The sequence below is a fragment of the Aptenodytes forsteri genome, unplaced genomic scaffold (genome assembly GCF_000699145.1).
Source record: "Aptenodytes forsteri isolate BGI_AS27 unplaced genomic scaffold, ASM69914v1 Scaffold287, whole genome shotgun sequence".
Taxonomy (NCBI): Eukaryota; Metazoa; Chordata; class Aves; order Sphenisciformes; family Spheniscidae; genus Aptenodytes; species Aptenodytes forsteri.
The window spans coordinates 3,914,048-3,931,818 of NW_008794854.1; the positions used below are offsets into that span (position 1 = coordinate 3,914,048).

General features: G+C 45.7%; 1 protein-coding gene across 1 annotated transcript in view; it reads right to left on the reverse strand.

Moving 5' to 3' along the window:
• CD96 (CD96 molecule) overlaps nt 1-17,771 on the reverse strand; it is a 70,958-nt gene that overhangs the window by 16,749 nt on the left and 36,438 nt on the right. The window contains exons 3-5 of the mRNA XM_019470821.1: nt 8,746-9,171; nt 4,913-5,022; nt 3,170-3,392 (exon numbers count right to left, since the gene is read on the reverse strand). Of these exons, the coding sequence (XP_019326366.1) occupies nt 3,170-3,392; nt 4,913-5,022; nt 8,746-9,171 (759 nt within the window). The remainder of the gene's footprint in view (nt 1-3,169; nt 3,393-4,912; nt 5,023-8,745; nt 9,172-17,771) is intronic.

Consider the following 17,771-nt stretch of genomic DNA (forward strand, 5'->3'; position numbering starts at 1 on the left):
GCCTTCTTTTTTTTAATTCCCATTTTTCTGCCTAGTATTACTAATGGATTATGCCTGGCAGTGACCTATATTTAATTATTATGGCCTCATGGTTTTCTGGACTTAGGGTACTTTTTGGGTGGAATTTCCTTTTTTTTTGTGGATTCTTCCTATCAGAAAATGAATGTCTTAAGATTTCATCCTTGTTTCTGCCTTGCCAAAACTATACAGATGGTGGTGGGGCTGGCAGAAGACAACCATACTTCTTCAGGTGTAAGAAAAAGTCTGGGAAACTTGATCTTCTAATCTCAGCTAAAAGTTGGCTGGGAGACTAAATAACGTCTAGTCCAGTGCCTGCTCTTCCTTTTGTTTTTTGATGAGAACGGGTATGCTTTTCCACATCTGTATTGGATGTTGTCCTCTGCTTTCTCAGAAGACATGTTTGCTGGGTAACTAGTCTGGCAGGCAGCTCTCAAGCACAGCTTTGAATGATCTAATAGATCTTTTCCATTTAACATCTCAGCCCCTGTTAAGAGTTTGACATTCATTTGTCTTGCTAGGATATTTACCAATGTTTTGGGTCTAGCAGAAATTCAATATTTAGTATAGTAGTTTCTGCTGCTGAGCTTTTACTCTTACAAAAAGGAGAAATCAATATTTGGCAAAGTTAGACATGAAAAGGCCATACATTTTCTCAGAAACTTGTATCTAAAAGAACTCTGTTCTAGAAAAGAAATATTTTAAAGCATTTCAGTCCAAAAGTACCCTCTTAAAAAAAGCTCTCTCGACTGAATGTCCGTTTTTAATCAACCTATCAAGACTCTCAACTTCATTGAGAGACTTGTTCATGCCTTCCCCATCCTCTCCTGCCCAGCTCACAGTCATACTCAGGCCATCTAAAGCATCTGTGGGGAAGCACCACTGCTGCCCCTCAGACTTGGGCTGTCTCTGCTGTGTTTAGCCCTGAAGCATTTATCAGAGGGATCCTGACAGGGAGCTTTCCCCAGGTGACAGTACCTTCCTCTCCTCATCCTCCTCCTGCCCACTACAGCACCGTGGTGCACTAGCTGACTGCCCTCCCTGCCCTTCTTTCATTGCTACCCAGCCCGTGGGGATCAATTGCACAAGTATTTGGGTGACAGGGGGGATGCTGGCTTGCTGAGATGGGAAAATCTCCCCAGGTTTCAGTTGGCCTTGGTTCTCTAGCTGCGTCCTTTCTAATGGCCAGGATGACAGATATGACCAATATAATGTGCTGTTGACATTGTATATGCTTACTATCATGCTTTAGATCCTGCCCTGGCCATTTGAGGTTGGGTCTACCTGCTAGGACATAAATGTTCATTTTTTCATGGAACAAGGAACAAGAGAGGTGCTGTCATCTGAAGTGGCTGTTTGTCTGTCTCCAAATGTCAGCTGGAGATTGCTGGATTATTCTGGCCACTGTCTCTGCCTGTTCTCTGCCAGCTCCTGCCCTGCCAGTGCATGGGCGTGTGGGCTGGCGCAGGGGCAGCTCTGGACCATCTGCTCTTGGTCTCCCCTCCCCCTGCAGCACAAGAGAGGCAAATGGAGAAAAGCTGGTATGATGCAATCATAAGCAGCATGACTTCAGCGAATGGTAACAGACAGGAGTGAGACAGCATGAAAAATAGTTATTTTACCTGCAAAATATCAGACATGAAAGGGCTAAGAGCACAAAAATGTGCTTCCTCCAAGATCTGGACTCTATCGGCCTGAGGTCTGAGAGACCTTCCTCAGCATCCACCACAAACCAGCTCTCAGGGAGCCCCTCCACCTAACCGTGCCCTCAGGACACCTGCGAGAGAGGCTGATGGCACAGGACCTGGTCCAAAGCCAGGCAGCACTTACTGGGAGCATCACAGACTGGTCACCATCAAGGGCCATAGTTGCTTTCTCTTGTCTGCCTCTCTCCCCTGTCGTACTAATATGCTGATGTGGGTGCATGCACAGACAACCACACGTGACACAGTAATTCAGAGAATAAGCTAAATAAAGCAACCTCTTAGGCTAACAGATACACAAACCAAGGCGAGAGCATCAGCAGGGACGGAGGGGAGGGAGAGTTCAAGTATATTAGTATACTTGAATGACTACCCAGGTAACACTGTAGCTATTTGACAAATGTTGATTTTTAAAAGTAAAACCCATGTCTGAATCATGCAAATGCAAAAGGAAATTTCAGATCATTAACTTCTATTTTTATTTCTCTTGTGTCAGTGACCAACAGCCCCCAGACACAGGTTTTGCTTTTTTTTTTTTTTTTTTTTTTTCTGCTCTCTGTTGAATCTTTCTTTGCATTCAGAGCATGAGCCTCACATGGCCATGCCGTCCCCAAGCCATGGGCTACCTCAGGCAAGCAGCTACAGTCAAGGGACTGTTGACAGACCCACTGTTTAACACCTATTCATTTTAGGAGTGTTGGAAATGTGTTTTCCAGACCCACTGCTCTATAAGCAGTAAATACATCTCAGTTTTCCGTGGGCAGCATTGCTCTGATTCGGTTGTACCTCAGCAATTGTAGAGTAGTTCCTAAGCCACTAGAAAGAGAACAGATCAGGTAACTAAAGATGGGGAAGGCTTCCAGCATGAAATGCCAGCCCACATGTTTGCGGTACACGGGCCCTGCCACTCCTGACCAGTTTGAGACCCCCAGGCAGGACCTCATTTTCAGAACCAGAGCCTTTGGCAGCGGGTGAACATCACATGCCTTTGAGGATGTGACTTTGCAGCAACAGTAGTTCCAAACCACTTTAGCTGCTTACTAAATTTTGGCCATGATTTCCTAACCACAGGCAGCATGGTCATTTTGTAACTAACTGGGGCACGGAGATCTTGATGGCCAAGGTGCTTACCTGTAACCCGCAAAGTGCCAACATAAGCTTACACATCGGGGTGAGACAGTGGCAATGTGCATGCCAGTGGTGTTGATATACGCGCAATGGATCTACTATTTTTGATGCCAGAAATTGAAAGAATGGCCTCAAATTCTTCCTAAGAACTATGGGGTTGTTTACTAACATTTTAACCCATTGCAGCTGAAAAAAATACAATGTAAATATGTGTATATAAAAAACCCCCCGTGTATTTCAAAAGCTATTGCCTTCAGAAGCAGACAGGAGTGTTACCTTTCCAAGTACAAGTAAGTGGGCAGTTGGCATAAGCCCCTTACCAAATACTCTCACGGTGGTGCTGCTCTTCTGGACTCTCTCTGGGTGGTACACCACATGGCAGGAAAACACTCTGCCATCATCTGTGATTCTGGTGGGGAAAATCTTTAGAGCGTTATTCAAAACCAGGTGGACTCTTTGCCTGTACAGCGTGCTGCCATTCCTGTACACTGCAGGACAGGAGGGCTCCTTGGTCACAAGTTCCTCTTTCCTGCCATTTTCCCCCTGTGAAAAGAGCAACCCACACAATGTGTGAAGACCAGACACCCCCCCCCCCCCCCCCCCCACACCCTCCCCCCCCCCCCCGCAAACATTTTTGTAGACCAGCTCTATTCCCACTATGAAGTGAAGCCCTTGCACCCCTAGCATTGTGGAGTAGTAAGCAGACATTTGCAACATCTATTTTTTTTCCACAAATACATTCTCTCCCAGAACTTCAAAACCAATAGCAGTCATCATCTTTCCAATAAACTATGGAGTAAATAGCTGTGTCTTGTGGGTCCTGATCTCTGTAGCCCGCAGAGAGGGCAACAGAGCTGCTTTCTCACTGCAGCAATCTTTAAGTTACGTTGAGCATCCCATACATATTAAATATGACTGAAATTCCAAGAAAATCCTTGCTCTTCTAGATTTCAAATAGTGAGAAGCTGATAATAATAGCTAAAAGTCATCTCCTCTTAACGCCTGTGTGCCAGCCACCCCTCGATATAGATGCAGCTGGCACATCCTGGACATCTGTGCCTCGGTACATATTTGCAAGCTATACTCTGAATGATGCATGGTGACCCACATATGTCATTGCGCTGACCTTTGGGGTTTTTTTTCCCCTTCCTCTGCTGCTTTGTAAAGTGAACTAGCAACACTAAAAAGTAGTAAGGGCAAGGATATTACCTACAAAAATTTTAAGAATTTTAATATTAAGAATGTACTGCAAAGGGGACATCTAAATAGATAATGAGCTGGGACAAAAGACTAAAAAATCTAAAATATTTTAAAATCACCTTTAAGAAAACCCTCAACAGTTACAGCTCCTCAGTGGCAATAGATAGAAATTAACAGGCAAAGCTCCAGTACACTGCTGGCTGATACTTATCTCTACATACTGAAATTAATGCTAAAAGGTTACATTAAAACACGCATACAAATATTTATCCAGAAAGTGAGATGCAGTACAAAAATATAACGAGCTTTATATCTCACAGCAAATAGCTTAAAAATAGTTTTTATGTGGTTTGCTAGATAACTGGGTTTGCATGTCTTCGGCGTGCATCTGTGACACAGAGGTTAACAAAAACATTAGTCAGCCCTTTTTTTTTTTATATTTCAAAGCAGCCTGATATCTCACTACCCTACACAGTAACCGTGTATTTTTCAGAGGTACTAAAGCTTCACCACAGCAAAAATCCCTGAGAAATCCAACGCAAGGAATATTTTAGTTATGTTACATTTGCTAAGTCCTTTGCCACTTTCCACAGACCTGCTCTACATGTACTCCTGAAAAAATTAAAAGCAATTAAGATGGAATTTTCCTTCTTTGTTTCTTTAACAGCTATTGTTTGTAGTGTCTATGTTGCAAAACCATGTTTGTACTTTCTCCCTTTACTATCACAGTCCAACGCGACCGATACCTTTTGTTTAGCAGATTCTGCAAGACACAGTAAAGTCTAACAAACATTTCTGTTTCAATCTGCAAAAATACCCTGTAGTTCCTTCTGAAATTTATACCTGAGATGAAAAATACTTACCACTAGCCATTTCAAAGGATAACTGGACAAATTTTCTGAGGTCATGTCCTCAAGGCATGGAATTTCTAAAGTCTGGTTTAACTGCACTTCCTTCACGTAGTGCTGCTCCTCTTTTGTTATTGCAACAACAACAGCAACAAAAAAAGCCCAAGAAGGAAAATCAGAAACATGGTGTTCATGGTGCTTTAAAAACCAATGCTGACTAGTCTTCTGTTCAAGGAGCAGGCACTTTTTTGATTAGAAGGGAACTGTAATTTTCAGCCATTACCCATAGACACATTTGTTAAGTGAAAGCCCTGCATCTGATTCTAGATGTAGTTTCATGACACTAATTCATGGCTTTACCCAAGTTTTTGGGCAATTAATAAAAACCTTTGCTTAACTGCAGGATCAAGATGTCTCCTTTTGGAGCTGAGAATAATTTGAAGCTTCAATTTTTCTCTTACAATTTGTTTCTGCAGCAATAAACCTTCATGTCAATTTTGTTCATCTGTATTTCCTTTTCTCTGAAGATAGCCACAGACCTACTTTTCACTAAGCAAGGTGTTCAGCATGTCAGGCAGGTTAAGATTAACCCTGTTTTTCAGTTTAAGTGCTCCTTTCATTATTCTCCAACCTGCCCGCTACCAGAAGCAGAGAACTTCTTACTCTTTCCTTTGTCATCTATTTAAAAAAACATTTCAGCATCTCCCACCCTACCCATTCCCAGTCCAGGGCTCCAGCCCACCCGTGGAAGGGCAGAGCGATGCACCGAACAGAGCACAGCTGTGGTCCAAACTTCGCGTCTGCATGCATGTGTGCATTTAAACAGGAAGAGCAGCGGTGATGGCCAGGGGATGCTACGAGCGCTTTGGTGAGCGCTCATCTCTCCGACCCTCAGCCTGGCGGCGGGCGGTAGTGCCGTGCAGCCTGCTGTGTCGGCCAGCCTCCCTGCTGCAGCCTGCCTGCTGCCGCTGTACCGCACAGACATGCCTTCCCTCTTCCTTGTGGGCAGGCACGAGCCCACGCTGCAGGGAAACTCTTGAACTTTGCTCCCCTGGTAACTCTGGCTTGCGTGTTGAGATAGAATAGATATATATTTTATTTGTTTTTTATCTTGAGGGGAGGGAGAATATCTAGCAGAACCAGACTGTTAGATTATTTGGCAGTGGGGACTTTCTGGTGACTGTAACTTCCTTTATGTCTGGCACCTAAGCACAGAGTGACAGTGCCAGCACGCAGCCTGTGACACAGGGACGTGAAGAAAGACAGAGCCCAGAGTGGTGCCCAGGAGATCCAGCGGCAGAAGCAGCTCATCTCCGCTCTCCACCAGAGCAAAGCAGCTGAGGAGTCAGCTACCACAGTGGGACACAGACTGCACAAGCCCTCAAGGGCCTGGATAGTGCAGGAAGGATAAAGAAAGGGCAAAGGAAGCAAATCTATAGCTTCCCCAGGAAGAAAACTGCACAGGAGACTTTGCTGGGACAAGCTACCATGCAAAAGTGCCGTGCAGCGTACGAGAAGTATGAAGATGAGTAGTTGCCCCAGGAGCTCAGTCTGCAAACAGCCTCTGCCTGTTCTCACAGTCACATGTTCCAGCTGTTTATTTCCCCCCCATCTTTGATTCCCATCTCCATTAACAGCCTTTTGGCTACGGTCCCCTGTGTTTGTCAGTCCTATGTAGGCCTGCTGCTCTGCGGGCTTTTTGCAGTATCTACAAGTGGAATCCATCGGGATTCATGTCACTTTGATGTAGTTGCAAGCTGTACTTCATTAATGACTATCACCCTTCTCCATCCCACTTGTAGGCAGGATTAAGGTCTTTTGCCTTTTTTGGAGTGGAAGTGGTTCATTGCGAAAGATCTGGTTACCTTAAAATACAAATCTGCAACAGCTATGTTGCAAACTGAACTTTTTAGTGCTCTCTAGCAAGCAGTCATCAGTAGCACAGCTTGCTACATCATGCAGTTGCTGAAAAAAGCCACAACGATGCTGATATGAACAAGAGCTGCCCACGTTTAACATGTAGACAGCAATAATGGCATTGAACATGCTAGTATCAATCAAGGGCACCAGCAAGAGAAAAGGAGCAATGCCTGATTAACACTATTACTATATTAGAGACAGAGAAAAATCACATGAAGAACAGAAGCATGGGAGGGTTTCACACGGTTACCAGCACTGTTCATACCTCACTGCTCTCTGCTTGATCCAGCCCCTCTGCCCTGTGAAGTGCAGGAAAATCCCCAAAGGGGAGACTGCTGCAGCACACCCCTGTACAGCAGGTAAAGCGGCAGCTTCATCCTTGACACAATTATCCAGCATGTACTGTTTAAACACACCCATCCTCTATGGGACATGCAGAGATGCTGGCTCTAATTTTGCCTCAACAAGTTCAACAGGGCAGGAAGGTACCACTGGGTCGCCCCTGAGCTGTGACTCTGGGATAAGATCACTGAAATGCTTGGAGCCACTGCCATGCAGGGGCCATCAGGGAGTGAGGCGGCAGCTTGGGTTAAACATCCCTGCATATGAGGCTTGCACAGGACCCAGAGTTTGATTGTTTGGAGTTGCCAGCCTGCTTCAGAGGGAGGCCACTGCTGCAGCTGCTGAGGAGCCGTGCCCTGTCCCTGACCCCATGGAGTCAAGGCTCCTTCTGCTGCAGGACCAATGTGATCCGGCATGAGGACCAATGTCTCTCCTGCCACTGGTCTGGCCTCACGACGCAGGCCAAAGAGGCACTGGGAGCTCTGTGCCCATGAATGCTGCTGCCCCAGTGCTCTGCTGCCCTCTGCTACCCCTTACATCACCTGCACCCACCCCGCTTCTAACCCTTGAACACGTGCTGCATCTACAGCCCTGGACACAATCAGGGTGAGCACGCTGGCCTTGCAGCTCTGAACTGAAACCGTGCCAGGTTTGTTGCATTTACTTTAATTCTTCTTGGCTTGTTAAGAGAAACCTGGGTCAGGAAGAGGTTTCTGGGATCATCAAATCCAGTCCCCCATGCGCACAACAACAAGCTTGCCCAGCTTGCCCAACATCCCTGCCCAGCTCCATCTTCATGGCAGTTTGGACTTTTGCCCTCACTGCTGGCATTAAACAGCTGTTCCCAAAGTTGCCACACTAATGGTTGCCACTGTTGTTTAATTTGTAGTCAAATCCATTCACATCCTATTTAAACCCATTTGTTCCTTTGCCAGGATAATTTAAATATCCTCCCTGGAGTTCACAGTCTCCCCTGAGGCTTACTTACCAAGAGCAGTCATGCTGCTTTCCAGCTTCCTTTTGGCTGACAGAAGCAGCCAAGTCTCTGTTCCTGTGATCATCCTAAGCAATCCCTCACTTTGCTCCAGTTTGTTTTTGACGGTGGGGACACACATCCCTCTGTTGAGCTAACACCCAGCACACCCTGAAGATGCCAGCCCTCAGCCTCGACCAGACAGGGGTGTTTTCTTTTTCATGTGCCCAGTGCTGCACGCCCATAGCAGCAGCACAGTGTGGTTTGGCGATCCAGCATCCTCAGCCCCACCATATCCTGAGCCGCTCCCCAGTCTTTTCTGCATCATGTTTCTCCAAAACGAAAATGTGGAAACTGCCCACATCACCACCTTTTTTCCTTGCTATCTAATTTCCTATTCCTCCAAACAAATAAGGTTTCCTAATCTGCTGCTGGTTATCCAGCTAAAGAGTGCCTGGTAAGTAGGAAACTGTGTAGACAGAGGCGTTCAGTGGAGCCATTGCAAACCCCAAATGAGTCACCATCCCTGACCAAGAAATGGCCATCTATCCTGATATTCCACCCCCTGTCACCCCTGTTACAAAAAAGCAACATCTCATTTGTAATCACTTACCTTCTGCCTTGACAATAAGTTGAATTTTTGCAGCCTTTGCCCCATATGGGTAAGTAGCAAAACTGCACTCGTACTGCCCGCTAAGGGAGACGGTAACGTTTTTCAGATGCAGAGCCCACCGATTGCACTCAGATGTGACGTTTGGATTGGGGGAACACAAAGCCTCTGTAGCATCCCAGTTGCAGCACTTCCTTGTGCTGAAGGACACCGAAAAGTTGTAAGAAGCCTCAGGAAATGTGAAGTAATGGGTGCCAAAAACGGGGTGATAAACAGCTATTCTGGTAAGCTGGGCGTCATCAGTCTTGGACCACTGGGTCTGTATTACGTAGGTGGTGTGTGGTTTTGGGAAGCTGCACGCCAGGGTCACGTCAGTACCCGGCAAAGCGCGGACCACTTCTGTTTGTGTAATGACGTCTTCAGGCTGGCCTTAAAAACAAATGAGACCTTTTTCAGTGCAAGTAATGTCTAAACAAAGTTTTATCCTAAGCCGTCTTTGACATGCTTTGGTGCCTTAGCCATAGACAACCACAAAGACCCTACAACTGTGACAACAGGCTTTCCAGCAAGGAGTTTTACAGCAGATCTCTACCAGTACAAACTGCGGAGAGACAACCAGGAGAGCAAATGCACACTTGTCTGGAAGAGGGTGGGGAGCTCCTGTTGCGCTCGCAGGAGAGAAATGGGAACTCAGAGGGCCTCTGTGAAAATGGAAATCTTGCAAGTGTTATAAATAAAGCAGAAGCTGGGCCCACTTATTCCCCAGCTCTTTTTGCAAGAACAAATGAGTTATCCCTGCTGGCTAATTCTGCCCCGCACTGTTTCCCCTGCCCACTGCCATTGCCTTTGCTGCTTCAACAGAGACAGCTATTCTTTTACCTCCATATTATTAAACAGCTCCTGCATGGCCTAAACAAGTGTCTGTTTCAGTGTCAGAGCGAGCTGCCCCAGTAGGTATGGTTTCTTCCTCAATTAATTTCATAAAGCATGTTGGCAGTCCTTAGTGTGCCATATAAAGGAGTAATGGATCGGTGAAATGAAGGGGCTTTCAGTGTGAGCCTGTACTACTTGGTTTTGCTGCTGCTGTAGTAAAATTGATTTATCTCCCTTTCTCCCTCCTATGAACAGGAGGCTCACAGTCCCCATGCCCGGTATGCAGGGCACTGACAAACTCAAGGAGATGAAGAATTTATGGGTGGGGGAGTCGTAGTGAGACAAGTAATTAGTCACACCCACAGAGCCATGCACAAAAAGGCCCTGTTTCAAAAGGGCATGCAGGTCCCCAGAAAAAAATGAGTTTGTGCAGATGTTCTTAGGTACGGACTTGTCGCCCCCATCTCCATTGGATTTTATCCTCCCTGTGTATCAAAACATCACTGTAAATTTGCTTTGGGAGCTTGCCCCACAGTTCCACCAGCCACACTGCTGACTCCCTACAGCAGCAAGTGCACACTGCTCACGTTCTTTACTTGAAAAAAATTGGTATCAATTTCTTTGCTTTGACATCTGCTCTGCTGTGTGGTACAGGGGTCTGGGGCGCCTGAGCCAGGGGATGCCCTGCCAAGGGCCAGGCAGCCTTGATGGTACCCGCAGGGGGGATGGCGTGCCCTGGGCTCTGCCAGCTCAGCCGTGAGTGAGACAGAGACCTGGTGCACCTGCAGCTCCGGTTTGACAGGGAAGAAGAACAAGGGCAGAGTCCCACATTGCCGCAGAGCTGGCTGAGATTTGGTACCTAACCACTGAAGTGTGACATGAACACATAGAGACTAGGTGCATGGAGAACAAAGCTACTGAATGGCCATGGCCAACACTAATCTTTGGTTTTTTATTGCTGTGCATGCTCTGTTCATCTTTTAATTGACTTCCAAGAGACAGAATGATGTAAAAGGGTAAATAAAAATAAGCCTGAGTGACAAGTGCTGTGAGAAAAATTACTGAAAACTATTTTTGTCAGTCCAAGGAGCTTATTATAGCAAATGCTTGCTGGTTTCACTGCAAGTTTTGCATCAGTAAAAGTTAAGTAAAAAGTGATTAACAATCTTGTGATCAGACTAGCAGGCAAGGGACACCCAGCAAGTTCTCTCTTATATTCATACTGATGCTGTATTAGGTTAAAAGACCATGTAAAGAATGCCTACCAAGAATTACTTGAATATTTTATATTAAGATGAAAAAGTTACATATGTAGAAATGACATTTTAGTTTGTGTTGTTTGTTAGTAGCTTAGCACTTTAGGTTATTTTAACTGAAACCCTTTCATGCAAAAGTGTTCTTTTTGTTAGCATCTCAATATAATTAGTCTCATTTTATGCCAACTTTATTTTTCCAAATCAAATGCTGTCCATTAGCCCATACTTGTGCTCCATTTGAAACTTCATAGAGTAACTCCCAGACATTTAGATGTCTGACCTCCACAAATGGCATGATGGTGTCCACTTTCACCTTTGAGTGACTTCAGTGAGGATTTCATCCTCAGGGGAAAAAAAACCAACAGTCCTATTTTTCCCAAAATAGTATTGCTTTCCTGCATGTGCATGTCTTGAGGCTTCTAGTTCTTTCTTTGCATTTGAGAACTTTTCTTTTCTATGAATACACGTATGAAATAATTTCCTTTCTTTTAAAATCCAGTTTGCCACAGTGATGTAGAAAACAGGAACAGCCTATGCCAGATTTTGAGATGCATCTTACCATGCCAGTCAAATACATGAACTTTTTCCTTTCTTAACTGGAAAAAGGTGTATCCTACAAAATTCTTCTTCCTAGCTGTAATAAATACTCCTGCATTCAGCACGGTCAGTCTGTTGGGGGGGTGGGGGTGGAGGGAGTTGTGAGCATCAGGCTTTTTCTTGGTTTTCATTGGATCGTTTTTGGTTTAAACTCCCTTTGATGGGGATGGAGTTCTCCTTACTCAACTTTTCTGAAAGTTTTACTCCCAATGACAAACTTGTTTCTCAAGCCTTTAACACAGCACGTAGGGCTGGGTGGGGAAGAGGAAGGAAAGAATCTATTTAAGGGATTGCAGCTGTACAATTTATCCTTGCCTTTAAGTGTTTCAACTCTTCCTCTCTCTGCATGCATAGGTATGTGTGCATGCGAGAGAGAGATAGGTATTTTTTATTTGCTATTTGGAAGCAGTTTTCCTTTTTGCCCATTGGAGACAAGCACATGTTGCCCTAAATAGAAGTGAGCTCATCTCAGTGATTATTCTGGTGAAAACAGGTTAGGCATTTTGAATAAACTAATCTGCTAGACAGCACAAGACATTTACTCCTTACTAGCTGCACATTATAACTAGGGTTATTAGAAAGTTGTCAGGAAACCGAAAATCATTACCAGTAGCTACAGCTTGCCCTAATGAGACACACCAACCTCCCTCTGCACATGCCACCCTGCCCCTCGCCACCCTCCATCATAAGCTGAGTCAAGGCGTCCTGCTGACACGCTTACCTGCAACGCTGGGCACCAAGAGCAAACAAAAGAGGGAGAAGAGCCACCTTTTTTCCATCTTTGCTTGATGAAGTTTTGGTAAATACGTAACTCTCTTGGCCTGCTCCTGGCAGTGTCTCGGAAAAGGAAGTCGAAATGGTCTGCCCTGTGCAGACAGGCAGATGTGCAACACAGTCACACTCATCATTTTAGCGTGACTTCAAAGAAATGCTTCATTAAATTCAAAAGCCTCAGTTTCCTGCCAGAGCGGTAAAATTAGTACATCTTGTGAAACCTTTATGTTGAAAACACTACCTATGCTGCAAGCCGATGTTCAAGATTATTCTTTTTTTTTTTTCCTTTGCCCTTTCAGATAAGCTCAGAGTAAGCAGTTTACTGGGTTAAACGCTCTTAAAAACTTGTCAGGTGTTTAAAGTTGAATATCTGGTACATAGCATGCAAAAAAGCTGACTTTTTTTTCCCCTGCTTAATTTCCTTCACATGTTATTCCAAAATAGCTCAAATATACTATTTCCAGACTCTCTACACTCACTACCTTTTAAGAAAACAGCAGCATAACAGAACCAATCCCCCTAAATTAAAATAGAGTTAATTGAGAGTTTTCCAGATTCACTTTTGAATTTTTTTTTCTGAGAAGGAAACGATTCATTATTTTCTGCAGGATTAAGAATTACAGCATCGTACGTGACAACATCACTTGGTGTGGTTAACCCCCGTACCTCACTGTTCAGCTGGCAGCTTTGGTGTTGGTGTGTGGCTCCAGCCAGTCCCGTGACCTGTCTTTATTGCAGTTCACCTGTAAATCCTTCTGAACTGTCCTCGAAGCATGCTGCATTTCCATAAACCAGGCATACACCTGTCAGTGAAGCATCACATTGCAGACAGGTCTTATGCAAATTGGACCTGCTGCTGGCGGCTTTTCAGAAAGACAACAGATCTGAGTTCTTGCTTATCACACTCCTTTCCCCAAAACTAAAAGGGCAGGGCAGGACACCTCACGTACACAACATGAGCGTACGTTATCTGCTGGCTCTTCATGAGATGGGATGGGTGTTTGGAAGCACATCTGGGCAGGAGTCTGGTTGCCCCTGATAGGTCCCTCCCTGGGGGCCCGAGGACAACCCACCCTTTGACTCCGGGGAGAGCCGATTACAGCCCATCCACCAGAGCAGAGAAAGCGAGTGGCCTGGATGACACAGTCCCTTAAATGGACACCTCTCTCCACCAGCAGTGGTCTCCCTCGGGTGGCTGGTCTATCTTCGGGTGATCCAGGTCCTGACATTTCTCTCCTGAAAACATTTCTAGGGGGCCTGGGTGCCTTTGTCGGCCCCTTTCTTTTATGGCACCCCTCTCTGCTGCTCAGGCAAAACCTACGGAAACTGCCAGCCACTGCCTGCAATTTTCTTCCCAACTGTTTTCCATTTCCTCCTTAACTATTGACTTTTGCTGACTGTGGAGCTCCCCATGGCTCTAGCTAAGGCACAGAGTTCAAGGTAAAAAAGAAAGACCTCACTGGTCATTTCCATATTTTATGCACTACCAGATGCAAACAACATCTATACCACTTCCCTAATGCGTGCATGTGCAGTCTTTTGGTAGCACATTTAAGCAGGTGAACGTCTCCAGCTGGAACAGCTGGTAGTGCTGGCCAGGCCAGGCCTGGCCAAGCCAGGAGGTCAGGCCTCCAGACACGTCTTGGAGGATAAATGCTGCTGCATGGTTCCTTTTTTGCTTGCCTTGCTCCCCTACCTGAGGAAATGCACTAAAAGCAGTCGTGGTAAATGCACTGGATGCCTGGGTTACTGCTAAGGGAATACTCCCTGGGGATGAAATATCCGCTTGTCACTCAGAAGCCTGACAGAGAAATATCTGTCTTGGAGGATCAAGAAGTCCTGAAGTTGAGGTTTCACAGAATATTCAAGCCATTGTAATTGACAGCCACAGAAGGGAGTAAAAATATTAAAGGTATATGTTCTGGTTTCCAGTTCAGAGCAGAGACCACAAAGAACCCGGAGATTATCTGCAGACTAAAGTCCAAGAAAATCGGACTTCAGTCTAGAATTTGGGCTTTCATTCATGGGTGCAGTTACATTAGCTTCTTCTGCTGATCAGTTCATGCAAGTACCATGAGAGAATGTATTTTGTGTAACATGGGAAAAAAAATATTTCAAATGAGCCTTTTTATTGATCTGAAACACACATCACAATTCAACAAGACAGCCCAAGTGCCGTGTGGTATGTTCAATAGCCACAGAAATCCATGAGCAGCTTGTTTGAGTTACTAGATCGCTATGTCTTGCCCTTAGAATTTGTTTCCCCCCCCAAAATAACATCCTAAAAATATATTGCTGCCATATCGCATTGTGTTGGCTGAATGCAGCCACCCAGCATTGTTGCTGAGCTTAGTGATGAAAGACAGACAAGAAAGAAACCTCCCAGCTCGATGGATTTTTGTTCACTTCAGAGCTGTGTTTTGCCCCAATTCCTATCTTAAGCCCAAAGTCTGAAATAGCCATTCACCCTGCTGCTGACATTGACATGCGTGAACAGCTAAGGCCTGCCTATGCATATGACATCAAAAAATACTTCTGAGACACACCACTTATCTCAGCCTACCGGCAGGGAGCCGTCTCTTCCCTGGAGCAGGCCACGAGGTCCCGCTCACAGCAATGCAAATTATTATGAGAGGTTCCTCCCCCCCAACCCCTTTCCTGAAGAGTTACTCACAGGAAGCTTGGCAGGCACCACGGTGGGATGTTACACACCAGATTATGGATGGCGGGGATGAGAGAAGGTACTGACACATGCCCAGGGGCAGTGGACCTCATTGGTAGCTGGAGGGAGGATATATCTGTAACGGGCTTTTCCTTGGTGGGGCAGTTGCAGGGATGTTTTTCTCAGAGTCGGGATGCACAGGTTTTTCTGTCGTGCTACACGTGCCTTTCCGTAGAGACCCAGAAAGCACTGCAAGGCTGGGGGGTTTTAAAGGAAAAGAAGCTCTGCCCAGGCAAGAGACACACGTTGTCAGGGGATACGTGAACTGCAACATTCTCTTTTGGGCTCAACAAGCAGTTGGCCTGACTGGTCCTCGTGGGTCCCTGTGTCCCAGGCGGTGGCAGAGCTGGCGGGAACGGATGGGCTCTGATCATCCCCCGGGAGGGGGCCCTGGCAGTACAGTGTAGCGCGGGGCTCTGCCCGCTGCTCAAGGATGCCTCTGCTGCCTCATGTGACATTAATTTTTTTCACCTTGGGTGGGAGTGGGGGGTGGCAGTGGGGGGTCCTCTAATTATTTTCTGCAGATCCGTTCACCACTGGAAGAGGCATTTTGAGCACTACAAATGACTCTTTCCGTGGCAATCACCACTATTATGCATCATGCTCACAAAACCCTCAACTGCAATACAATTCTTCTACCTCAGTTACAGTAAGCTGCACCTAAGGATTAAGCAGAGCTGCAGTCAGACCCACAGAAGAAAGAAATCTTGAACTCCAGAGACAAATTCAATTATTCACAAAGAGACCCTTTTCAGAAATGCTAGTGCATGAGCTCCTCCTGCCAGAGGCGAGGATGATTACCCTTGCAGACTGGTGTCCTCTAAACATTGCTTAAAGAAAGAGCTGCTCCTCAGTGAAAAAGAGATGGAGGCTTTGAAGCAGGAATTTCATTAAAGAGTAAACTAACCTTTCAGGTTTGCTTGGCGCTTGGCACAGGAACTGCTACTTTGTCATTGTGTTTTGGTTTTGAACTTCTTTGAAAACTGTACTAATGACTGTAGCTGGCAAGCAACTTTGACCACGGCACCTCACGGAGGGCGGACAAGTGGGTGGCACAGGCTAGGGGGGCGGTGTGGCAGGGGACAGGGCACTGAGGTGGCGGTGGGATCCCCCACCAGGCTTTTTCAGTGACCCCCTGTTCTCTCCATCTCCCCATCCTTAGCTCTTGTGCCTTTCTCCTGCTTGCAGGACTGTCTCTTCTGCGTGGGGAGGGGAAGGGGGTTTCTCACTCTGCTTCCTTCTCCTCCTCTCTCATGGCTACACGCGCATGTCTGCATGCTGCGTTTGACATAACACAGCCCCAGTTTCAGCCAGGGTGTTTAAGCAGCATGGCAAGGCGTACATGCTTCCTTCTCAACAGCAATTTTTCCAGCTGAAAGATGTTTAAAGATCTGAATGGTCTTTTCATCCCTTCTCCCTCACTGACAGATTAGAGTATGCTCAGCCCTGGCCGACTCCCTGCTTCAGCCCAGCCTGCCCTGGCGCCGGGGCTGCTCCATTGCCTTCCCCAGCTCTGCCGCCGCTCCCAGTGCCGACACCAGCAAAATTCAAGATGGTCCTTTATACAAACGTTTCATTTGCCATTAAATCCTGCAGACATTTTGGGACCAAATCCAAGACAGCTCTTTATGCCTTCTGCTCATCCCACTGGTAAATATTGCTTTCTTCACTTCGTAAACAGGGAACTTGCTTTTAAGCAGCCTCGCCCAAGACTACAAATCAAAATGAATGGGTAGGCAAGGACTACAGCCCTTAAATCCTCTCTTCTTGCTGTCTGTGGGAAAAATCTCTTTGTGACCACTCTGTGTTTACAAAGCTTTTCAGATAAGGCAACAGGGTGCCTTTTGGGAAAGCAGGATGATCACAGGGAGTGATCTAGGGCTGGGTTCCTCTGCGTGCACATCTCTGACTCTCCATTTCTGTGATATAAGAAAGGGACTGCAAAAGCTGGCAATAGTTTTTCTAATTAGAAAGCCTAACTTACAGGTCATGTTTCAGAGAAAGAGAGCATATGTTTGGGGATAAATTGAAGAGAATCAGTTCCCTCACCTTCTCTACCATTCCAACCACAGGTCCCTGTGGTCCTCTGCTTCCACTTAATGCCATTTCTGATCAGCGATGGTTCATCAGTGTAAGCTGTTGAAAATTACATTGTGCTAAGTGCAAGTTACTGAAAAAGCAGAGTATAAAAAGCACAACCAACTAACAAAACAAATATAAAGCACATTGACCGAACAACTATACACCAATGAAAAACCACTGTGTGAAAGCCAGCCAGACATTTCCAAAAAAAATTAAAGACTTTACAGAGTCATTATTTTCAAAATGAAATGGAAGGCACATGTGAGACCAGCCCTGCTTTCTTTGGTTGCTCTCTTTTCCAGCTACAGCACAAACCATGCTTTCCCCGTTTTGCACAACATCAGATAAGGCTTTTCCCTTGTACATCTCATCCTCCACATTTTGTAAGAAAATGTTTCTAACTAGGTTAATAACTGTGTAACAAAATGTAATGGCACCCATAGCTTAAAAAGGCATTTGTTAGGAAAGGGTAACCCACCACCAGTGCTGGGAAACATCTGCTCATGTTAGACTACAAGGTTGAGGTTTCCAATGAAGCCTCCCAGAAAGGCCATGTCATCCCTTGGTCACTTTGGCAGGAGCTTCAGAGACGATGCTTGGAGCAGCTTTCATGAATCACGCCAGGAAGAGAGAACAGGACTCTGCTTATAGAATCATAGAATCATTGAGGTTGGAAAAGACCTCTAAGATCATCAAGTCCAACCGTCAACCCAACACCACCATGC